Raw genomic sequence first — 25,439 nt, forward strand, 5'->3', positions numbered from 1 at the left:
TATTGGCCATCTGAATATCTTCTTTGGAAAAATATCTGTTCATATCCTCTGCTCATTTTTTGATCGGTTGTATGTTATTTTGTTGTTGAGCTGTGTGAGTTCATTATATATTTTGGAGATTAACCCTTTGTTGGATATATGACTTGCAAAAGTTTTCTCCAAGTTGGTGGGTTGTCTTCATTTTGTTCCTGGTTTCCTTTGCCTTGTAGAAGCTCTTTAGTCTGACGAAGTCCCATTTGTTTATTTTTTCTTTTGTTTCCCTTGCCCAAATAGACATGGTATTTGAAATTATGCTTCTAAGACTGATGTTAGAGTATATTGCCTATATTTTCTTCTAAGAGTTTTATGTTCTCACATCTTACCTTCAAGTCTTTAATCCATTTTGAGTTAATTTTTGTGTATGGTGAAAGATAATTGTCTACTTTCATTCTTTTGCATGTGGCTGTCCAGTTTTCCAAACACCATTTATTGAAGAGAGCTTTTTTTCTCCATTATGTGTTCTTGGCTCCTTTGTCAAAGATTAACTGTCTGTAGGTGTGTGGTTTTATTTCTGGGCTTTCAATTCTGTTCCATTGATCTGTGTGCCTGTTTGTACCAGTTCCATGCTGTTTTGGTTACTATGGCTTTGTAGTATATTTTGAAGTCAGGGATTGTGATGCCTCCAGCTTTGTTCTTTCTTCTCAGGATTGCTTTAGCTGTTCAGGATCTGTTATTGCCCCAATGAATTTTAGGATTCTTTGTCCTATTTCCATGAAGAATGTCATTGGGATTCTGATTGGGATTGTGTTGAATCTGTAGATTGCCATAGGTAGTACGGACACTTTAACTATGTTTATTCTTCCAATTCATGTGCATGGAATATCATTCTATTTATTTATGTCATCATCGATTTCTTTCAATAATGTCTTATAGTTTTCATTGTATAGGTATTTCACCTCCTTGGTTAAATTTATTCCTAGATATTTTATTCTTTTTGTTGCGATAGTAAATGGGATCCTATTCTTGAGTTCTCTTTCTGTTAGTTCGTTATTAGAGTGTAGAAATGCAACAGATTTTTGTAAGTAGATTTTGTACCCTGCAACTTTGCTGTAGCTGTTCATTATTTCTAACAGTTTTCTGATGGATTCTTCAGTGTTTTCTGTATATAGAATCATGTCTGAAAACAGCAAGAGTTTCACTCCTTCCTTGCCAATTTGGATAAATTTTATTTCTTTTTCTTGCCTTATTGCTCTGGCCAAAACCTCCAGTACTATGTTGAATAGGAGTGGGAAGAGTGGGCACACTTGTGTTGTTCCTGTCCTCAGAGGGATAGCTTTCAGTTTTTCCATATCGAGTATGATGTTGGCTGTGGGTTTGTCACATATGGCCTTTATTATGTTGAGGTAGTTTCCTTCTATACCCATTTTATTGAGAGTTTTTATCATAAATGGATGTTGGATCTTGTCAAATAGTTTCTCTGCATCTATTGAGATGATCATGTGGGTTTTATCCCTCATTTTGTTAATGTGGTATATCACATTGATTGATTTGCAGATGTTGAACCATCCCTATGTCCCTGGTATAAATCTTACTTGAACACGGTATATGAGCCTTTTAATATATTGCTGTATTCAGTTTGCCAATATTTTATTGAGGATTTTTGCATCTATGTTCATCAGCAATATTGGCTTATAATTTTCCTTCTTTGTGTTGTCCTTGTCTGGCTTTGGGATCAGGGTAACCCATAGAATGAGTTAGGAAGTGTTCCATCTTGAATTTTTTAGAATAGTTTGAGGATAGCTGTTAAATCTTCTTTGAATGTTTGGTAGAATTCTCCAGAGAAGCCATGTGGTGCTGGACTTTTGTTTTTTGGGAAGTTTCTGATTACAGTTTCAATCACTTTACTTGTGATTCATCTATTCAGATTGTCTATTTCTTCTTGATTCAGTTTTGGGAGGTTGTAAGAGTCTAAGAATTGGGGCTGGCCCCTTGGCCAAGTGGTTAAGTTTGCGCAGTCTGCTTTGGTGGTCCAGGGTTTCACCAGTTCAGGTCCTGGGTGTGGACATGGCACTGCTCATCAAGCCATGCTGAGGTGGCATCCCACATGGCACAACCAGAAGGACCTAAAACTAGAATATACAACTGTACTGGGGCCTTTGGGGAGAAGAAGAAGAAGAAGAAGAAGGAAAAAAAAAAAAAGAATCTAAGAATTTATCCGTTTCTTCTGGATTGTCCAATTTGTTGGCATTTAGTTTTTCATATCACTCTCTTATAATCCTTTATATTTCTGGGGTATTCTTTATAATTTCTCCTCTTTCATTTCTAATTTTATTTATTTGATCTGTCTCTCTTTTTTTCTTAGTGAGTCTGGGTAAGTGTTGGTCAATGTTGTATATCTTCTTAAAGAACCAGCTCTTAGTTTCTTTGATCCTTTCTACTGTTTTTGGTTTCTATTTCATTTATTTCTGCACTAATTTTTATTACTTCTCTCCTTCTGCTGACTTTGGGCTTTGTTTATTCTTCTTTTACTAATTCTGTTAAGTACAGTTTAAGATTACGTATTTGAGATTTTTGTTGTTTGTAAAGGTGGGCCTGTACTGCTATGAATTTCCCTTTTAGGACCACTTTTGCTGCATCCCATAAATTGGTATAGTGTATTTTCGTTTTCATTTGTCTCCAGATATTTTTCAATTTCTCCTTTAATTTCTTCATTGATCCATTGGTTGTTCAGTACCATGTTACTTAGTCTCCACATAGTTGCCATTTTTCCAGCTTTTTTCTTGTAGTTGATTTCTAGTTTCACAGCATTGTGGTCCAAAAAGATGCTTGATATGATTTCAATCTTCTTAAATTTGTTGAAGCTTGCCATGTTTACCAACATCTTTGAGAGTGTTTCATGTGCACTTGAGATGAATGTGTATTTTGCTGTTTTTGGATGGAATATTCTATATATATCTTAATATATATCTATTAAGCCCATCTGGTCTAGTATTTCATTTAATTCCACTGTTTCCTTATTGACTTTCTGTCTGGATGATCTGTCCATTGATGTAAGTGGGGTGTTGAGGTCCTCTACTATTATTGTGTTGCTGTTAATTTCTCCTTTTAGGTCTGTTAATAGTTGCTTTATGTACTTTGGTGCTCCTGTGTTAGGTGCATAGATATTAATGTGTTATGTCCTCTTGGTGGAGTGTCCCTTTTATCACTATATACTGCCCCTCTTTGTCTCTTATCATCTTTATCTTGAAGTCTACTTTCTCTGACTTAAGTACAGCAACACATGCTTTCTTTTGTTCACTGTTAGCTTGGAGTATTGTCTTCCATCCCTTCACACTGGGCCCACATTTGTTTTTAGAACTGAGACGTGTTTCCTGGAGGCAGTATATTGTTGGGTTTTGTTTTGTAATCCATCCAGCCACTCTGTGTCTTTTGATTGGAGAATTCAATCCACTTACCTTTAGAGTGATTATTGATATATGAGGGCTTAATAATGCCATTTTATCACTTGTTTTCTGGTTGTTCTGTATTTCCCTTGTTTCTCTTCCCACATATTTCTGACTGCCAGTTCAGTTTGGTGTTTCTCTATGATGATTTTCTCTTTATTCATCATTTGTGTCTCTGTTCTGATTTTTTGTTTAGTGGTTGCCATGAGGATTGTACAAAAGATCTTATAGTTGAGATAGTCCCTTTTCTAATATCCTCTTATTTCCTTAGTCTAAGTAGGTTCCATCCCTTTCCTCTTTCCTGTCTGAATTATATTGTCACAACTTATTCTGTTTTGTGTTGTGAGTTTGTGATTAAAATCAAGTGATTATAGTTATTTTTGATGCTTTCTTTCCCTTTATCTTTAATGTTATAATTAAGTGTATGCTAACCTGTTCTGATAGAGAGCTGTGATTTTATGATTTTGTCTATTTATCTCTTTGTTCAAGGCTTTGTAACCCCCTTTTTTTTTCAGGTATGAGGGCCTTCTTGATCATTTTTTGTAGCATGGGTCTTGTGGTGATCAACTCCCTCAGCTTTTATCTGGGCAAGTTTTTATTTCTCCATTGTATCTGTAGGATAGTTTCACTGGATAGGGTATTCTTGGCTGAAAGTTTTTGTCTTTCAGAATTTTGAATGTATCATTTCACCATCTCCTGTAAGGTTCCCACTGATAAATGCCTTGAAGGCCTCACAGAGGTTCCTTTGTGAGTTATTTTCTTCTGCCTTGCTGCTCTTCTTTCTTTGTCATTTACTTTTGTCAGTTTTACTAATATATGCCTTGAAGAAGGTCTTTTTACATTGATGTAATTAGGAGTTTTATTAGCTTCCTTTACACGTAATTCCAGCTCCTTCTCCAGGTTTGGGAAGTTCTCAGCTATTATTTCTTAAAACTAGCTTTCTGCTTCTTTTTCCTTCTCCTTTCCCTCTTGAATACCTATCATCCTTATGTTGCATTTCCTAATTGAACTTGATATTTCTCAGAGAATTTCTTCCTTTCTTTTTAGTCTTAGTTTGCTCTCCTCCTCCATCTGCAGCATTTCTATATATCTGTCCTCTAAATTACTGATTCTGTCCTCCATAATATCAGCTCTGCTTTTTAAGGACTCCAGATTTTTCTTTATCTCATGCATTGTATTTTTCATCTCCAACATTTCTGATTTTTTTATAGTTTCAATCTCTTTTGTGAAAAATTCCCTCTGTTCATTAATTTTATTCCTGAGATCATTAAACTACCTGTCTGAGTTTTCTTGTAACTCGTTGTTTCTTTATGATAACTATTTTGCATTCTCTGTCATTTAGATTGTAAATTTCTGTAACTTCAAGATTGATTTCTGGGTACTTGTCATTTTCCTTCTGGTCTGGAGTGTTAATATACGTCTTCATGCTATTTGATGGGGTGGCTTTTGCCATTGCATAGTGCTTGTATCTGATAACAGATTCCACCTGCCACCACTGGGGGCAGGTAGAAGCTGTGTTTTCCGAGCCCTCTGTGACCCCTGGCAGATGTGCCTCTTCATTGGAAGCTGTGCCAACAGGGACTGTCTGTATTTGTCCGCTAGCTGCCACTGCTTTACATGTATAGGCACAGGCCTCCCCTGCTCTCACTGCTGGGCCAAGCTGGTGCACCAGGTAGGAGGGTTGCTTTCTTTTGCATGCACAATCTCACATTCCCCCGCTCTGCACTCACTGTCTGCCCACCTGGGTTGCTCGGCTTGGTGTGGACCCCCCTGCAATTGCTTAGATAACTCAGTGTGAGGCATTCCCACAGGGTGGGAGGCAACTCCAAGAGCGCAAGTGTTCCTGTGGATGGCTGCCTTCTCCCCCTTCCCCTCTCGGGGTTGCACACTGGCACTATGCAAGGCCCTGCACCCTATATCACTGCCACTCTGGAGGAAGAGGATATCCCCTTACCTTCTTCCACTGCCTCCTGGGGTGTCCAGCACCCCCAACTTCAGATATATGGTTGTGTGGATCTCTCAGACATCTATTGTGTTGTGTGAATGCCCTCTGTTGGTTTATGAATGTCCTTTTCATTGTATCTTAGGGAGGAGAGACTAATGGAACAGCTCACTCTGCCGTGATGCTGATGCCACTCCTATGTGTAGGTATATGGGAAGTGATCTCAATAAAGACCAGAAGGGGTAGGGAAAAGTGAGAGGACTGGAAAGAGAAGGCAGCCAATGAAGGATGTGTTATCAAACAAATTACCACTGTGATAAACTTGATTTTAATCTTGCTGGGGAGCTCTAGCATCAGTAAGAATGTGCACTTCAGAATAATCTCACCAGAGTGGTGAGGGAGCTGTGCTGTTAACACACTGACTCTATTCAGTCACTGTTTGATAGCTACTTCCAGGAAGTGCTAGTTCTGACATACTTTGGTCCTCCTGTACAAGTTTAAATGTCAGAGGCAGCCTTCCAGTGTCTGGAAGTCAGACCTGAGAGTGTGACAATCACAAAGCAGAGAATAAATGGGTGGAGTGCTGACAGCATCTACTAGAGGTGTCAAAATTTATTTGACCCAAGGTGTCTAACACATATCACTTATAATACTGTGTGAGAAACAATCTCCTTCCTTAATGGATTAAAAACTACTTCTCTTCCCTAATATTAAATTGTTTTCATCAATTTCCACTACAATTATATCTTTAACAAACATAATGGTGTACATCTTGTAAATTTTTTGACAATAATGTTACGTTTATAACCAAAATGCCATTTATTTCACTATATTCTTAAAGAAGATTGGACGATTTATCCAGAATGACATGTAATTCATTGAGAAATAAAACACATCTTCTCTAGACAGCTCAGAATATTTATAGTTGTTAAAACAAAAACAAGTATTTGGTTACAAATTCTTAATTTGTGGATTGCTTTGGGTTTGATGAAAATATCCACTTTCTCCAAAGTTTGGTCTCTGGGCCTCATAATGCTTACCCCAAGAAGCAACTGCTGTGATTTAGGTCTTGAGGGTAGCTTCCATTGCTTGAGCTTTCTCTGCAATATTCTTCTGAAAGGGCATCAGGAAGTCATCAAAATCTACCTCGTAAGTGAACCTCTCCCGACGCAGCTCCCTCTTCCTGATCAACTCCGCCGTTGTGGCTTCAGGACTCCAGATCTTAAATAAGCAACCACATCCAGAGCAGGTATGAGTATGACAGCCAATAAACATGCCATATTCAGACAATTTTCAATATGTTTAATTTAAAACTATCAAATATACTTCTCAATCTATTTTAACTTATTTTTTCCTCTTACATGACATCAGTGATTACATGGACATCATTATTTCTGATGGTGACTATTTGGACAACTAAAATACTCTTCAGTTATCTCTCTGATGATCCTTGGACCTAAAAATGAACAGCTGCTGTTCATTTTTAGGATGTCAAAACAGGGAAACAATGGAATTAGTAGATCATTTGGGTTTACTACATTTATGTCTTATGGGGAAGTCAAAATTATTTTCATTGTAGAAGGCAGAGGGAGCTGGTGGTTTCTTATTCAGTATGGTTTGATGGGCATTGGCAAGACCACTCTTACTCCCCAAAGATATCTCGACTCTTTAACTGTAGATGTTTTAGGAAGCTACTGAGTAAATTCAGTCTTGATTAGCATGAAACTCCCAAGTGAGATGGTGGTAGTGAGTACCAAGAGAAAGGGTTGGCTCTGAGAAGTACCAAGAAAAAGTATCTGCAGAATTTGGTGACTAAATGACTATAGGGAATGGCATTGACCAAAGAAGACTTCAATCTTTTAAGGAAAATTAAAATGTCAATATAGAAATAGTAAGACAGGGAATCAGATATTGGGAGTTAAAACAAGTTGGACTCACTGAGATGGAAGTAGCAGGACCTGACAAAAAGATACCTTCAAATTGTAACTATGAAAGATAACCTTTGGACATTTGTTTGGGTGCTCTGCAAAAAGTATTTGAAAAGTGACACTATAAGTTTATGTCATGTTATGAAGATCTTTCCAAAGTACTTACCCTCCGTGGAATAAATGTGATATCTACTTTCTTGGTATAACCACTAGTAATCAACGAATTGAGATAAACCACATTATCCTTATGCATTTTCTTTTGCTCCGATATGGTTGGTATAGTATACATTGAAGAAAGTGGTTCCTTGAAACAAGACCAAAAAAATCTATCAATTGGAAATACCTATATGCACTTTCTAAAATTGTTTATTGTTCTACAGCTTACTCTGAAGCTGAAAAAAAAACCTAAAAATGCTACTATACGAATTATAATTTGAAATGAAATAGATTATTTTATCAAATTTGGGTCGGGAGAGAATTAGTTTGCCTTATTTAACTCTAGGTAAATAGTATCAGTGACAGATCACATAAGTTTTCAAGATATCCATACTTGACCTGTGGCCATTCATTTATCAGAAGGATGTATTCCTACTGAAATGATAATGGTGCATGTAGTAGGAGCTTTAGTTGATTCATCCTCCTTCACTTCTGGCCATCCTCACTCTCATCCTCCATGTTTGTTACTCTCTACTGTATGCCTACAATCTATTTACCCTACCCACTTACTACCACCTACATTTCTTCAACCTTTTCTAATTTGATAACCTTAAAGCTTTTCCTTCTTGAATTTTGTCCCCTGTCCTGTGTCTGCCAAGAATTTCCAGGGATCCTTCTGCTTCCTTAAAAGAAGCTTCCATGCTAGAAGTGTACTTAGGACCTCCCTGCTAATGACAAAGTCTTGATGTCTCAGAAATTCCCACGCGCAACAGCCTCAACCTTCTGCTGGTAGCTTAGAGGCACTCAAACCACTCCAGATTACCAGGAACAGTCAATTTGGTGCCTGTAAAACCTTCATTTTGCAGGGTATCCAAGTTACAAATAGCCCCATATCCCAGGGTTCAATAGGAATCATTAAAATTCCTTGGGAGAGGAGTGGTGGTAAAGTGGGTAATGAAAGATTATAAGATCAAAATGAAGGAAAATCATGCCTTCATTCCTCAGAAGGGTTACCCTCTTTCCTTGTTTGGGCCATCTCATCAAATCTGTATAATTCAGGACCAAATATAAACATATCCAATACCAGGTGTTTTTTCAACATGCTAATTGTATTTGGCTGAACCAACTTGGTTTTTGTGTGGATTCTGTTTGCAATGAGCACTTTTTAGACTTTCCAGTAATAGGAATTTTCTTGCTAGATATTTCTTTAAAAGTATTGCATAATGGTGCTAAAAATATGGATTGCATATTATTTTGCCTATGTTGTATAGCAATACATAAATAGTGCCATAGCCCCAGACCCCAGCAAGTTTTTAAGGAGCTCCAGTTACTAATGGGTAGGAATTGCTGTTCATACCTCTTCTTTCTTAATTTCAGGGCCTTCAGTCTTGGATTTAGGAGACGGCTTGCCTTTTAGTTTTTGATTTTCTGCTGGTTTTGGAAAGTTACCCATCTTTTCTTTAATCAAACCAATTATTCTATAGTCAGCGTATGCCTTTGCAACATCCATGGCAGTATGCCCTGTTTAAAAGATAAATTCAGAGTTACAATAAACAGATTAATAATAGACCAGGTAGAAAAATTTCAGTACATCAGCCCTAAGAATGTGGTAGCAAGGGTGATTACTAAAGCAATGGTGTGTGTAAAGTCATAGAGCTAGATGAGGTATTCTCTCAGGTGGATCCAGCTCAAAAATCTCATAATTTAAAGTGCCATCTACCAGCAAAACAATTTTTTCTTGTTAATTTTTTTGAGCATGTATCTTAAGGAGTTGATAGGAAATATTGATAGATTACACTTTGAATAGCTAATTGCTGGCTCTCTTCCCACCTTGCACACATTTCCTTTTGTGTGACAATTTTACATTATCCTCCCCCTTCCATGAGGTAAGGAGGTATATTCAAAAAGGTCTGGGGAAGCTGGTGGTCACTAGCGCTCTATGCTGATGGCTGAGTATAAATGACACCTCAGGCAGGCTTAATACAATACTACCTGTGACTCAAAGGCAGCCTGAAGCAGCCAGAGGTATTGATGCTCTCTGATCAAAAGGAAGCAATGGGTCCCACTATAAGAAAATGACATCTCCAAATAAGGAGCTCAAATGTTTATTCAAATGATTATTCTTCACGTGTGATATTTATGACATAAAGTAGGCCTCCCATTTACTTCCTAGAGAGAGCCTCCATTCAGGAAGTACTTTGTCCAGCTTTAGAGGATCCAAAGTCTACCGAGGGTTTAAACCACGTCAATTATTAGGAACAGAGAGTAAAAACAGTGTGATAACTCAAACTTGATCTGCATAGTGGTTCAAGGCCGTAAACTAATAAAATAACTACAGAAGTTAAGAGTAAGTGTTTAGGGGCCTGCCCCATGGCTGAGTGGTCAAGTTCACGCGGTCTGCTTCAGTGGCCCAGGGTTTCACCAGTTTGGATCCTGGGTGTGGACCTAGCACAGCTCCTCAAACCATGCTGAGGGCGGCATCCCACACAGCACAACCAGAAGGACCTACAACTAGAATATACAACTATGTACTGGAGGGCTTGGGGGAGAAGAAAAAAAAAGAGGCAGATTGGCAATAGACGTTAGCTCAGGGCCAATCTTTAAAAAAAAGAAAAAAATAGTAAGTGTTTAGACATTTTTATAGCAATTTGATAGAAGAATTTCTGTCATTTGAATCTAATGATAAAAAAAGTTTGGGCTTGTATTTTATGGCTTTTTCCACTACATTTTTCCAGTAAATAATTTTTTTATTGTATTTTATAAAAGTATCAGTCCATGACAGATTGCAAACATAAAGAAGTACTCCTTTAACACCAAAGATTTGAGAAGCATTGAGTATAAGACAAACTTCCATAACATTTAATTCAGGCTTGTATTTGCAGCGGTGACTCAGGGGAAAATGTGGTCCCTCAAGAATAAAATCAGAAGGGGTTTGGAATCTGACATAAATCCCCTCTTCTAACCCTAACCATTGATAATATGAACACGTACCTCTTCTATTTTCCAGCTGGAATTTAGCACCAATATCAAGTAAGTATTTTACAGTATCCAGTCTACAGCTCTCGATGGCTCTAGTCAAAGGAGTTGAGTTGTTGATGGAAGGTGCATCTACTACTGCTCCAGCTTTAACAAGAAGCTCAACAATATCTTGTTGGCCTGCATGGCATGCAAAATGAAGTGGAGTCCACAGAAAATTATCTGTTGCGTTAACGTTAGCCCTACAAAAGAAGATAGACGTAAAGCTAAAAATATGAGTTGTTCCAAGCACTGGAGGGTAAAATGCTAAGTAAGATTTCATATAGTCTTATCAAGTTCTTCAACTGTAAACCAAGGAAGCTGAGAGTAAAGTTAAACTCTATGCCGTAATTTTTGTTCTGCGTTATCTGACAGTCTTAACTTCCTTTGTGTATATACACATTTTGTTTAGTTTTAAAGGGCACTTAGAGCCTCGGGGTTGCAATTTTTGCAAAGGTTAAAATCAAGGAAAATTATAGAACTGGATCCAATGAAGACAAAAGCTGTCAGAAAATATAAACGTTATATTATTCCATTTTCTGTCTAGTTTCTCTGCATGTGATGAATTTTAAAATGCACCTCCATTATTAAAATTCTAAGCATTATAATGTATTGTTTAAAATTTTAGTCTTTTTTAGCAATTCACTGTCCAAAAGTTCAAATTCTCATTAGTTGCTTTATACTCCCTCTTGATAATATACAAATTTGAGTCCCTCTTTGACATTAAACATAGCAATAATAATAATAATACCTTTTATCAAGTATGCATTACTGTGCTTCTAAGTGTTTTACATATTTTAACTCATTTAATCTTCAACAAATTCTGTGAACTGAGTCCCCATTAGAGCCCCGTTATAAAAATGAGAACACTGAGGCACAGAAAGGTTAAGAAACATACCCCAGATTATTCAGCAAGGGTAGAAGAAGGAATTACACTGAGTAACTGCTTTAGATTAAAAAATTAAATAAAAATGTCATGCTTTGATATTTTAAAGATATTTACAAATGATCCAAGGAAAAGACCACTCCCTCTGGAGGAAGGAATGAAACACATCCGTAGTCATTATGGCCACTATCCCACTTGTTTAAACTTGTTGGGATCCCCACACACAAAAAAAGAGGCAGCTCAAAAAGCAACTCCATGTAAAATGAGTGAGTTCTGGAGATCTGCTATGATTACAGTTAACAATACTGTACACTTAAAATGTGGTAAGAGAGTAGATCTTATGTTATCTGTTCTTGCTACAATAAGAAAATATTTAAATTTAAAATAAAATAAAAAGTGACTCCACACCATCGAGGTAAAGCTGTGAGATCAAGTTAAATTGTCTCTGAAGGCCAGTGATACCCCATCAGAAGGCCTCTTCTACCCCTACAGTCAAAACTCCTTTGCCTTCCCTTTGTGCATTATTGTTACAGGCAAACTATCTTTGTGTACACACTCCTATGCACCCGTTAGCCTGGTCTCCATATACGAGCTATCTGTATTCTAGATTTAGGACTGAAGCGCTTTCTTATGCTACTAAGATCCTGGAGTTGACTGTATCTTAACCTTCCTTTTACTTCCTGGAAATGAGAAGAGCTATCAAAATTTAAACCTCACTCGACCAAAAAACATACCCTTTTTCAAGAAGAAACTTGACCGCATCGATGTTTCCGCTGGCACAGGCAGTCATCAGTGGTGTTTTGTAATAATTATCCTTCATATCCACAGGTATTCCTGATTCAAATGCCTTTTTCAGAGAAGCCAGGTCTCCTGCCTTGGTGATAAAATTAATGTTTGAATATACCTTCCCTGGATCGTCTATGTACCAAGCAGAGTCATCCTGAATGGGATGTTCTGGCGGACGGTCTTGATTAAACCGATTGCAATCAGTTACATTCTTGTAGGTTTCAATCATGTAAAACGGTGGCCCACCGTCACTCCGGCGTGGAAAGACATGATCAGGGATGACGCAGATTGGGAGAGGTAAAACAAACTTGCCTTTCTTCATCTTTTTGCCCATCCCTTTTCTCTTTTTCTTAGGCCCATAGGATCCCAAGACATAAGCCTTGCTTAAGAATCTGGTTCCTTTAAAGAACTCATCAATGTTAACCCCTCCTCCCCGAACTTTTTCATGAAGTTGAGCTATGACAGCCAGCTGTTCGGAGGTCACAAATTCTTGCCTCTCCTCCAGCGCGGTCACAAAGTCATCCTTGCTGACTGTCCCATCGCCCCTGTCCACAAACGAAAAGGTTTCCCGAAGGAAAGTTTCATGTTCTATTGACCAGTCGTGAAGTCTAAGTGCCCAGAGTGGATTAGGGTTTTTAGCTCCTGGCCGAGCCAGTTTGTTGGCGATTCGCTCCACCCTCCGTATTTCTTTGCTGGCTGCTTTGAAGCCGCCTTCCTTAGCCAGGTTCTTAGGCGTTTTATGATCTAAATTCTTCCATTTCAAGTCACATCCTAAAACACGAAGCATCATTATTATGAATGGTGCCGAAGCATCTGCATGGCTCTACAAATGACATTCATGCAACTTTTTTCTTAATTTACAGGGATTAGTCAAGTTTGTTCCCAAACTATTCATAGAGATGAGCATATTTAGCTATTATAATTACAAAATTAAGCTGCAATTTTTTTCTTTCTGTGAGGTTCACTTTGGTGAATTCTGAGGGAGACATGTTTTCAATTTACATTTTCTCTTCCCAGAGGATTAGACAGTAATCGCTGTAGATACTGGAAACAAATATTATATTGGGATACTTGCTAAGGAGACTTCATGCCAAGCAGGAAAAGAGTAAGAGTGACGTTTGAATTTGGAAAGAAGCTGAATTCAGACAGCTTACATAGGACCTTAGGAACTCAGAATGCTGAACACCACCTGTTTCTTTTTGAAGATTATGATTGTAAATCTGTGTACAATCTTAAACTAGATTTTATCCGTATTCTCTATGAAATCAATGCAATTTATATTGATCTGCTGTTTGGTGGTAAGGTCATGTGAACAAGCTAATAGAGGAAAAAGTAATTTATTCATCAAATCTGAAAAGATTCTAGTATTCTATTTGCACAAGTTAAGCATTAAAACTCATTTTCCTTCTTGGTCCCTTACATAAAATGATGAGACCAACATTACATGTAAGCATTCTTCAAATAAATAAACTTTTCTGAATGCATCAGGAAGTCCACTTAGTGCTATGGGGAAGGCTGTATTGTCTATAATGTGTCTTGAGACATTAAAAATCTATTATGTGTAGAGGAATTCCAAGATGGCGCCGTGAGTAGTCCTCTTTGTCTCTCGCCCTTCGAGTCTACAATTATTTGGACACTTATCGCTTGACAAAGGATATCCAGACAGCATCTCAGGACGTCTGAGACACCCACGCGACTATACATCGGAAGGCGGACGGACTTTCCTCCGGGAGGATGTGGAAATAGGTGAAAACTCTCCGACCCCGACGGGCAGCCTAGTACCCGCAAGCGGCTTTCTTCCAACGGACGCCCCCAGAGGATCCACACACATCTAGGGCAGGAGCGAGAACACAACAGAGGAGCGACGGTGGAAACAGGTGACCAGAACCCTACTTAAACCCCCCGCAATTACTCCTAAACGCAGAGGGAAACTTTGGAGTTGCACACCTGAGCCCGCGGGGAGAGTCTCTCCCCGCCATTGGCGGGGAGACCCGGCCTGGTGCTCGGGGCGCCCGGAGGGTCCCAGAGAGAGACACGGTGGGCACGGAGGTCTCCCAGCTGCCGTTGCCCGCCCCGTGGGACTAGGGATTGCCGGAGATCTCGGAGAGGACCGGGGCGGGGGATCTTTCAAAGGCGGGTCCGGCGACCCGGTGGGGAAGCGCCGGAGCTCCGCCAGGCAGCAGACAAAACTCTCTGTCTGCCGGTAGCAGAGGGGCCACGCTGAGCACTCAGGGCTCCCGGCAGAGGGCCGGAGAGAAGCCCAGAGGGCGGGGCGACCCCCAGCTGCCGTTGCCCGCCCCGGGGGACTAGGGATTGCCGGAGATCTCGGAGAGGACCGGGGCGGGGGAACTTTCAAGGCCGGATCGGCGACCCGGAGGGGAAGCGCCGGAGCTCCGCCAGGCAGCAGACAAAACTCTCTGTCTGCCGGTAGCAGAGGGGCCACGCTGAGCACTCAGGGCTCCCGGCAGAGGCCCGGAGAGAAGCCCAGAGGGCGGGGCGACCCCCAGCTGCTGTTGCCCGCCCCGTGGGACTAGGGATTGCCGGAGATCTCGGAGAGGACCGGGGCGGGGGAACTTTCAAAGGCGGGTCCGGCGACCCGGTGGAGAAGCGCCGGAGCTCCGCCAGGCAGCAGACAAAACTCTCTGTCTGCCATTAGCAGAGGGGCCACGCCCAGCATTCAGGGCTCCCGGCAGAGGCTCGGACAGAAGCCCAGAGGGCGGGGCGTCCCCCAGCTGCCGTTGCCCGCCCCGTGGGACTAGGGATTGCCGGAGATCTCGGAGAGGTCCGGGGCGGGGGAACTTTCAAAGGCGGGTCCGGCGACCCGGAGGGGAAGCGCCGGAGCTCCGCCAGGCAGCAGACAAAACTCTCTGTCTGCCGGTAGCAGAGGGGCCACGCCCAGCATTCAGGGCTCCCGGCAGAGGCTCGGACAGAAGCCCAGAGGGCGGGGCGTCCCCCAGCTGCCGTTGCCCGCCCCGTGGGACTAGGGATTGCCGGAGATCTCGGAGAGGACCGGGGCGGGGGAACTTTCAAAGGCGGGTCCGGCGACCCGGAGGGGAAGCGCCGGAGCTCCGCCAGGCAGCAGACAAAACTCTCTGTCTGCCGGTAGCAGAGGGGCCACGCTGAGCATTCAGAGCTCCCGGCAGAGGCCCGGAGAGAAGCCCAGAGGGCGGGGCGACCCCCAGCTGTCGTTGCCCACCCGGTGAGGCTAGGGATTGCCGGAGATCTCGGAGAGGACTGGGGCTGGAGAGAGTTCCAGAGACCCAGCTTAGTAGCCTAGGGGGAAACCCTACAGGCTCACAGAAGCCTTAGGGAAAGCCTCTGCACAGCACCAGTAGAAGGCACCCAGCCGCCAGCCACAAGGCTGGAAGACCCCAGGGCAAAAGCAGCATAGCTAGGTGTACTAACCACAGACTGTAGAAGATGCCAATAGCTCTCCTGCGACCCATAGAGGACAAGTGAGATTTGGTGGGTGCCGACAGCAACCGAGCGACAAATAAAAGTGATCCCACCCCTGGCCGCTGGAAAAGCCCATAACACCGTTGCAGACCCCAAGGAGAGAGCGCATCTAGGTGGGCAACAACAGTAGGCACCTGCAGTCTGAAGCCCCCCGTGACGGCCCCCACGGCAGAGGAGGGAATCCAAAGGGCCACTGTGGCTACGAAGAGGGGCCCAGGCCCAGTTAGCAACTACGGACAGGGTTCCTGGTTGGTGAAGTATAAACAGCTGCTCCCCCCACCGCAGCAGCTGAAACAAGTGAAAGGAGCAACTAAACTCTATCTCCATGCGGAGGCACAAATCAACATCATCAAGCAATATGAAAAAATACATTAAATCTCCAGAACAGAAAGAAAGTAACAAATACACAGAAAACAATCCCAAAGAAAATGAGATATATAACCTAAATGATGATGACTTCAAAACAGCCATCATTAAAATACTCACTGAGTTAAGAGAGAATTCTGACCGACAACTCAACGAGTTCAGGAGCTATGTCACAAAAGAGTTTGATACGATAAAGAAGAACCAAACAGAAATACTGGAAATGAAGAACACAATAGAGGAGATTAAGAAAAATCTAGATGCTCTGAACAGTAGGGCCGATAATATGGAGGAAAGAATTAGCAATTTGGAAGATGGCAATATAGAATTGTTGCAGGCAGAGGAGGAGAGAGAAGCAAGACTTAAAAGAAATGAAGAAACTCTCCGAGAATTATCAGACACAATTAGGAGATGCAACGTAAGGATTATAGGTATACCAGAGGGAGAAGAGAAGGAGAAAGGGGCAGAAAACCTATTCAAAGAAATAATGGCTGAGAACTTCCCAAATCTGGTGAGGGAGATGGATCTTCAGGTGACAGAAGCCAATAGATCTCCAAACTTTATGAATGCAAGAAGACCAACTCCACGGCATATAGTAGTGAAGCTAGCAAAAGTCAACGACAAGGAGAAAATATTAAGGACAGCCAGGCAAAAGAAACTAACCTACAAAGGAACCCCCATCAGGCTATCAGCAGATTTCTCAGCAGAAACTTTACAGGCTAGAAGAGAGTGGAATGATATATTCAAAAATCTGAAGGACAAAAACCTACAGCCGAGAATTCTCTACCCAGCGAAAATATCCTTCAAATACGATGGAGAAATAAAAACTTTCCCAGATAAACAAAAATTAAGGGAGTTCACTGCCACAAAACCTCCTCTTCAGGAAATCCTCAGGAAAACCCTCATTCCTGAAAAATCCAAAAAAGGAAAGGGGCTACAAAACCAAGAGCAGAGGAGATAAGTAGAAGGACAACAACAGAGAGTAGCAGCTCTACATCAGAACAGATTAAACCATGGGACGAGAAACAAAGGAAACTGAAGAAAACCGGAAAACAAGACACAAAATGGTAGTGGTAGGCCCCCACGTCTCAATAATCACTCTAAATGTAAACGGATTGAACTCCCCAATCAAAAGACACAGAGTGGCAGGATGGATCAAAGAACAAGATCCAACAATATGCTGCCTCCAGGAAACACACCTCAGCCCCAAAGACAAACACAGACTCAGAGTGAAGGGATGGAGAACAATACTCCAAGCTAATAATGAACAAAAGAAAGCAGGTGTCACTATACTAATATCAGACAAGGTAGATTTCAAAGCAAAACAGATAAAGAAAGACAAAGAGGGACAGTATATAATGATAAAAGGGACTCTCCACCAAGAAGACATAACACTTATAAATATATACGCACCCAACACAGGAGCACCAAAATTTGTAAAGCAACTCTTAATAGAACTAAAAGAAGACATCAACAACAATACAATAATAGTAGGGGACCTCAACACACCATTAACACCAATGGACAGAACATCCAGACAGAAAATCAACAAGGAAATAATAGAATTAAATGAAAAATTAGACCAGATGGACTTAATAGATATATATAGAACACTTCATCCAAAAACAGCAGGTTACACATTCTTCTCAAGTGCACATGGAACATTCTCAAGGATTGACCATATTTTGGGAACCAAAGCAAACATCAATAAATACAAGAGAGTTGAAATAATATCAAGCATCTTTTCTGATCATAACGCTATTAAACTAGAAATCAACTACAAGAAAAAAGCAGAGAAAGGTGCAAAAATGTGGAGACTAAACAACACGCTTCTCAACAAACAATGGATCATTGAAGAAATTAAAGAAGAAATCAAATATTATCTGGAGACAAATGAAAATGAGAACACGACATACCAAATCATTTGGGATGCAGCAAAAGCAGTCCTAAGAGGGAAATTCATCGCAATACAGGCTCACCTCACTAAACAAGAAAAAGCTCACGTAAGCAACCTCAAACGACACCTAACAGAACTAGAAAAAGAAGAACAAACAAGGCCCAGAGTCAGTAGAAGGAGGGAAATAATAAAAATAAGAGCAGAAATAAACGATATTGAAACAAAAAAGACAATAGAAAGGATCAATGAAACAAAGAGTTGGTTCTTCGAAAGAATTAACAAAATTGACAAACCCCTAGCCAGACTCACCAAGAAAAGAAGAGAGAAATCGCAAATTAATAAAATCAGGAATGACAGAGGAGAAATCACAACAGATACCAATGAAATACAAGAGATCATAAGAGAATACTATGAAAAACTATATGCCAACAAATTGAACAACCTGGAAGAAATGGACAAATTCCTAGACTCCTACAATCTCCCCAAACTGAATCAGGAAGAAATGGAGAATCTGAATAGACCAATCACAAGTAAGGAAATAGAAACGGTAATCAAAAACCTCCCCAAAAACAAGAGTCCAGGACCAGACGGCTTCTCTGGAGAATTCTACCAAACATTCAAAGAAGACTTAATACCTATTCTCCTCAAACTGTTCCAGAAAATTGAGAAAGATGGAGAACTCCCTAACACATTCTATGAAGCCAACATCACTCTGATCCCCAAACCTGACAAGGACAACACAAAGAAGGAGAACTACAGGCCGATATCACTGATGAACATAGATGCAAAAATCCTCAACAAAATTTTGGCAAACCGATTACAGCAATACATCAAAAAGATTATACACCATGATCAAGTGGGATTTATACCAGGGACACAGGGATGGTTCAACATCCGCAAGTCAATCAATGTGATACACTACATTAACAAAATGAAAACCAAAAACCACATGATCATCTCAATAGATGCAGAGAAAGCATTCGACAAGATCCAACACCCATTTATGATAAAAACCCTCAGTAAAATGGGTATAGAAGGAAAGTACCTCAACATAATAAAGGCCATATATGATAGACCCACAGCCAACATCATACTCAATGGACAAAAGCTGAAAGCCATCCCTCTGAGGACAGGAACAAGACAAGGGTGCCCACTTTCACCACTCCTATTCAACATAGTTCTGGAGGTGCTGGCCAGAGCAATTCGGCAGGAAAAAGAAATAAAAGGAATCCAAATAGGTAACGAAGAAGTAAAACTCTCGTTGTTTGCAGACGACATGATCTTATACATAGAAAACCCCAAAGAATCCACAGAAAAACTATTAGAAATAATCAACAACTACAGCAAAGTAGCAGGGTATAAAATTAACGTGCATAAATCAGTAGCATTTCTATACACTAACAATAAACTAACAGAAAAAGAACTCAAGAACTCTATCCCATTCACAATCGCAACGAAAAGAATAAAATACCTTGGGATAAACTTAACCAAGGAAGTGAAGGATCTATACAATGAAAACTACAAGACTCTCTTGAAAGAAATAGGCGATGACATAAAGAGATGGAAAGACATCCCTTGCTCATGGATCGGAAGAATAAACATAGTTAAAATGTCCATACTACCTAAAGCAATATACAGATTCAATGCTATCCCAATCAGAATCCCAAGAACATTCTTCACAGAAATTGAACAAACAATCCTAAAATTCATATGGGGCAACAAAAGACCGCGAATTGCTAAAGCAATCCTGAGCAAGAAAAACAAAGCTGGCGGAATCACAATCCCCGATTTCAAAACATACTACAAAGCTACAGTGATCAAAACAGCATGGTACTGGTACCAAAACAGGTCCACAGATCAATGGAACAGAATTGAAAGCCCAGAGATAAAACCACACATCTATGGACAGCTAATCTTCGACAAAGGAGCAGAGGGCCTACAATGGAGAAAAGAAAGTCTCTTCAACAAATGGTGCTGGGAAAACTGGACAGCCACATGCAAAAGATTGAAAATTGACCATTCTTTTTCACCACACACCAAAATAAACTCAAAATGGATCAAAGACCTAAAGATTAGGCCTGAGACAATAAGTCTTTTGGAAGAGAATATAGGCAGTACACTCTTTGACATCAGTTTCAAAAGAATCTTTTCGGACACTGTAACTCCTCAGTTGAGGGAAACAATAGAAAGAATAAACAAATGGGACTTCATCAGACTAAAGAGCTTCTTCAAGGCAAGGGAAAACAGGATTGAAACAAAAAAACAGCTCACTAATTGGGAAAAAATATTTACAAGCCACTTATCCGACAAAGGGTTAATCTCCATAATATACAAAGAACTCACACTGCTTAACAACAAAAAAACAAACAACCCGATCAAAAAATGGGCAGAGGACATGAACAGACATTTCTCAAAAGAAGATATGAATATGGCCAATAGACACATGAAAAGATGTTCATCATCGCTAATCATCAGGGAAATGCAAATCAAAACTACACTAAGATATCACCTTACCCCCGTTAGATTGGCAAAAACATCCAAAACCAAGAACGACAAATGTTGGAGGGGTTGTGGAGAAAGAGGAACCCTCATACACTGTTGGTGGGAATGCAAACTGGTACAGCCACTATGGAAAACAGTATGGAGATTTCTCAAAAAGTTAAAAATAGAAATACCCTATGACCCAGCCATCCCATTACTGGGTATCTATCCTAAGAATCTGATATCAGATATCTCAAGAGTCCGTTGCACCCCTATGTTCATTGCAGCATTATTTACAATAGCCAAGACGTGGAACCAGCCTACATGCCCAGAAACTAATGATTGGATAAAGAAGATGTGGTATATATACACAATGGAATACTACTCAGCCATAAAAAAAGACGAAATTGGCCCATTCACAACAATGTGGATGGACCTCGAGGGTATTATGTTAAGCGAAATAAGTCAGTCAGAGAAAGACGAACTCTATATGACTCCACTCATAGGTGGAAATTAGTATATTGAGAAGGAGATCTGATTGGTGGTTACCAGGGAAAAGGGGGGGTGGGGGGAGGGTACGGAGGGGGAAGTGGTGTACCCACAACATGACTAACAAAAATGTACAACTGAAATCTCACAAGGTTGTAATCTATCATAACATTAATAAAAAAAAAAAAAAATGTAAAAAAAAAAAAAAAATCTATTATGTGTATATATAAATCAGACAATGAAGAAGCTCTTTCTAGTGTTTTGCATCTAGAAGAAGGCTGTTCCGTTGCTTTCCAACATTATGTAATCAAAAAAGATTGGTACCCAATTAGCGTCTCTAGGAACCAACACGGATAGGCAGCTGCATGCAAAAAGAAAACGTGCCCTCCAACACCTTCTAGTTTTATTCCTTGTCAAAAAGAAAATTAATCACCAATGCTTTTTGAGATTAATATTTCCTTTGGTATTGTCAAAAATTAAAATTTTATCTAAGGCTGGTAAGTTTACTAGTGATAAAAAAAACCTCAAAAACAATATTGGGACAATAAAGATTTAAAATTTCTATATTGGACAGTTTTAAGAACAGTGACTTAAATACTGTATGATCTCACTCATAAATAGAAGATAAAAACAACAACAAACAAACACATAGAGACAGAGATTGGATTGGTGGTTGCCAGAGGGGCAGGGGGAAGGGAGGAGAGCCAAAGGGGTAACTAGGCACATGTGTGTGGTGATGGACGGTAATTAGTCTTTGGGTGGTGAATATGATGTAATCTACACAGAAATCGAAATATAATGATGTACATCTGAAATTTATATAATGTTATGAAGCAATGTTACCTCAATAAAAAAATAAAAAGAACAGTGACTTACTGGGAAGGGGACATTGAGACTGAACTCAATAGTATAATTCCACAGCGCAGTAATTCCATAGTAACTCCACGCATGTTGTTTTTACTGAGCTTTTTTGCTCATTCAGGGTGTCTGGGGTTTTATCGACAATTTCCTGAGCCACTCCTTCTATATTCATGCCAGCAGAAGGATCAGAGTTTAAAGCTGCTAATTTATCTTGCCCTCTTCCATTTTCCTCCTAGTTAGAAACCTTTATGTAGATAAAAGACTCCAACATTCCAGCTTAAAGATCTGAAGGCATTTTTCCTCCCCTTTTGACTTGGGACTTTTTGTCTCCTCTTTTACAATTAGTAAATAAAGACCCATTTATTCCCTCTGTGACTGATGTTTCTCTGTGGTTGAGATACTCCACTTTCAGCTGGCTGGTGCTGTAGAACTCCAGCAGCCAGAGGCCCATGAGAAGGAGAACTCTCCGTGGGGCACCTCAGGAGAACTACGCCAAACCCCCTCCTCTGCCCCTGGATGTGGCACTCTACACTGCTCACAGGGACTCGTAAATAGCTCCAGCGACAGGACTAGGAGCAAAAGGGGCATAATGAGAAAAGTCTTTACATTGAAGTATAGAAGAGACGAAACCCAGGGAGTTTACTTAGAAATGAGCATCTCATTCCTAATGGTTTCTTGCTGCTCCAATTGCCTTAAATCTAAGATTCTAAGTGTGGAGCTGTGACTGATAACTGCTATGGAAATGAGTCATCCACATAGGATCTGGTGAAGTGGTTGCACTTCCAAACACATGACAGAACTCAGAACATTTTCAGACATTTGTTTTAGAAACACAGTCTATTCTTAGGATTCTGACAGGAAGATGAATCTTTTCTGCACCATTGGGTAAGGCCTTCGGCATGGCCCACGCTGGCCCTTTGCTTCTCAAACTGCTTTCTATGAGTTTCTCCCAGGAGTACATACATGATAGAGTATATGTTTAGTGATGTTTGTCCCAATAACAAAGCATTCAACATGTTAAAGTTGAAGAAGCTGTCTCAATCTGGGCAGATCTTTAGTTTTTAGAAATGCACAATGTTAAAAAAGTAATGTCAGATAAACTGATAGTCATAGATTTGAAAACAAGACTGATGAGACAGTTTATGAGGACAAAAATTGCATTTGACATATTTTCCTTCCTTGTTAAAAGTGTTTAATATTTTAGGGTGATGGGGAAGGAGTATGAGCTCTGTATAAGTTCATAAAAAGTAAAAGTGGATCAGTTATTACACTATTAGTTATGCAGGCACGTTACTTAGAATATTAGTGGTTACAGTATAGGCTCTCTAGGTTCTAGTAACTTCTAAAATTCTGTGCCTGTGTAGAGCACAGAAAAACAAAAACACTTTCTCTGTTCTATTACAGTCATTGGACTTAAGTTTTTGCCTATTTCTCATAAACTGGAAAAAAAAAAAAACCCCACTACCGTAAAGTTCAGTAGGATGCAGTTCCATCTATGAGTTAAAAACTTTTAATGTACATTCAATTAGCATGTAATTAACACCAAACTGATCCATATCTTTAAGCTTAATTACTTAATATTATCATTTTAAGGAATACGTTAAGCTATACATAACCTAGTTTATATTTCTAAATTAATAAAGTTACCTAAAAGCTATAGGAAAATCTAAAATAATAAGTATTACTTATATTTCAAATTTTCCATTAAAAATTTCATTTTATTTCATGTTTATCCTCAAAATATTTTCCCCATAATTTCAAATTATCCAGAAAAGTTATCGTTGCCCTTGACACAATAGAATAGTTTAAAAAATAAAATAATTAAGAATCCAGACTAAAAGACATGGATTCCAGCATTTGTCCTTTTTTAGATTGATGTTCACATTTTTAAAAGAAGGAGTTTAATAACTATGAGCATTTTAATAATTGCCTGACTCATGAAAAATAATCTGTAGATTCTTAACAATAACCTAAAATTATTTGGGAAAATGGGTTTTCATCACTTTTAAGATCAGATTTATGATTTAACAGAAGGTAAAGTAAGAAAAAATTTCAATTTTCTTTCTACATATTTGAGTGAGGTTGGGCTATTGAAACAGATAAGCAACTGACAAGTAACGGGCCCAAATTCTTCACTCATCTACAACACAGGTAAATCAGAAACACTTTCAGCATAAAATTGCTAAACAATTTTACCTCGTTGAGCTATATATTTACAGCAATCTGCAAAACCACCCATGGCAGCATAATGAAGTGGTGTGTTCCCATTCATTGCAATCAGCCCCACGTCTCCATTGTAGGCAAAAAGAAGCTTCAGTATCTGCAAAATAAATAGTGGATATGTAGAGGAATAGGAATGTGCATTTACTGAATGAAGACTGGCACCTAGACCTGTGCTCTCCAATGCATTACATGTTAGTGACATGTGGCTATTTAAAATTAAATTGAAATGAATTAAATAGAAAACGAATTTTAAAAATTCAGTTTGTGGGCCAGCCCCAGTGGCCCAGTGGTTAAGTTTAGCACAATCCGCTTTGGCGGCCCAGGTTTGGTTCCCAGGTGTGGACCTATACCACTTGTCTGTCAGTGGCCATGCTGTGGCAGTGGCTCACATACCAAAAACAAAAGGAGGAAGGTTAGCAGGAGATGTTAGCTCAGGGTGAATCTTCCTCAGGAAAAAAAAAATCCAGTTCCTTAATTTCACTAGCCATATTTAAAATACTTAAAAGCCACATGCGGCTACTGTTTTGTACTGTATTGTACAGCACAGATATAGGACGTTTCCATCATTGCCAAAATTTCGATCAAACACATTGATCTAGAGTATAGAAAACTCAATACTCAGCTGGGCACTACCATTTTGGTAAATGTAGGCAATCTGAGAAGGCATCTGACTACGGCAAACATTATCCAGGGAGCAAATTCTTTACCAAATGTGACTTCTATTGTGATCTATGCTTTTATTGCAGGGAAGAGACTTAATGAGAAACATAAGGATAACTATGTTAAAACTCAGAGAAAACTGAGTAAACAAATGTTAGATATAATTCAGAATTTTTAAAAATTGGATAGCAGTGGCCCAGTGGTTAAGTTCAGCATGCTCTGCTTTGGCAGTCTGGGTTTGGTTCCCCTGCATGGACCTACACAACTCGTCTGTCAGTGGCCATGCTGTGGCAGCCGCTCACATACAAAAAGAGGCAGATTGGCAACAGATGAGTGAATCTTCCTCAGCAAATAAAAATAGGATAGCTTTGCTTCCTATTTTGTTTCTAAATGTCACTGTACCTATGAGATATCCTTTGCCATGTCCAGATAATCAGAATACTTAGAGTTTAAAATTAAGATGAGTCATTAGATGCACACAGACATTAGGGAGATAAGAGTATGTTGATATTGTTCTCTTGTTCTCCCCACAATTAGATTAGACCATATTTTGAAGATTCAAGCATGCAATGGAGGCATAAAATAGAGTAATCTCCGTTGGCAAAACTTTTAAATTGTTGTAGTTAAGAATACAGAAAAACATTATTAGTAATATTAAATGAATAAATTAGCAAGCAGACTAAACTTAATAAAGAGCCAGAATATGTTTTTAAAAAATAATATTTTGTATAAAGCATAATTTTAGAATTATTAAGGGAAATCAAGATGGTAACTGAGAAAAAATTCTCCCTTAGTGTAACCTACATGCTATTTTAAAATTTGGAGGCAAAGGAGAGAACATTTTTAGCAACAAATTTTAAAGCAAAGAGCAGGT

At 39.6% G+C, this 25,439-nt stretch overlaps 1 protein-coding gene across 6 annotated transcripts in view; it reads right to left on the minus strand.

Annotated features, from left to right (window-relative positions):
- Nucleotides 1-25,439, minus strand: part of ANKEF1 (ankyrin repeat and EF-hand domain containing 1) — a 98,612-nt gene that overhangs the window by 26,696 nt on the left and 46,477 nt on the right. For 4 of the 6 annotated variants that reach the window (XM_070247199.1, XM_070247196.1, XM_023626123.2 and 1 more), the window contains 6 exons: nt 23,879-24,002; nt 12,084-12,906; nt 10,440-10,666; nt 8,806-8,969; nt 7,459-7,596; nt 6,405-6,585 (listed from right to left, as the gene is read on the minus strand). In XM_070247199.1, coding sequence (XP_070103300.1) covers nt 6,427-6,585; nt 7,459-7,596; nt 8,806-8,969; nt 10,440-10,666; nt 12,084-12,906; nt 23,879-24,002 — 1,635 coding nt within the window. In that variant the 3' untranslated portion in view covers nt 6,405-6,426. Of the gene's footprint in view, nt 1-2,682; nt 6,586-7,458; nt 7,597-8,805; nt 8,970-10,439; nt 10,667-12,083; nt 12,907-23,878; nt 24,003-25,439 lie in introns of those variants that run through there. The other 2 variants (XM_070247197.1, XM_023626122.2) reach the window with 1 other exon arrangement.

This window comes from Equus caballus, chromosome 22 (genome assembly GCF_041296265.1).
Source record: "Equus caballus isolate H_3958 breed thoroughbred chromosome 22, TB-T2T, whole genome shotgun sequence".
Lineage (NCBI taxonomy): Eukaryota > Metazoa > Chordata > Mammalia > Perissodactyla > Equidae > Equus > Equus caballus.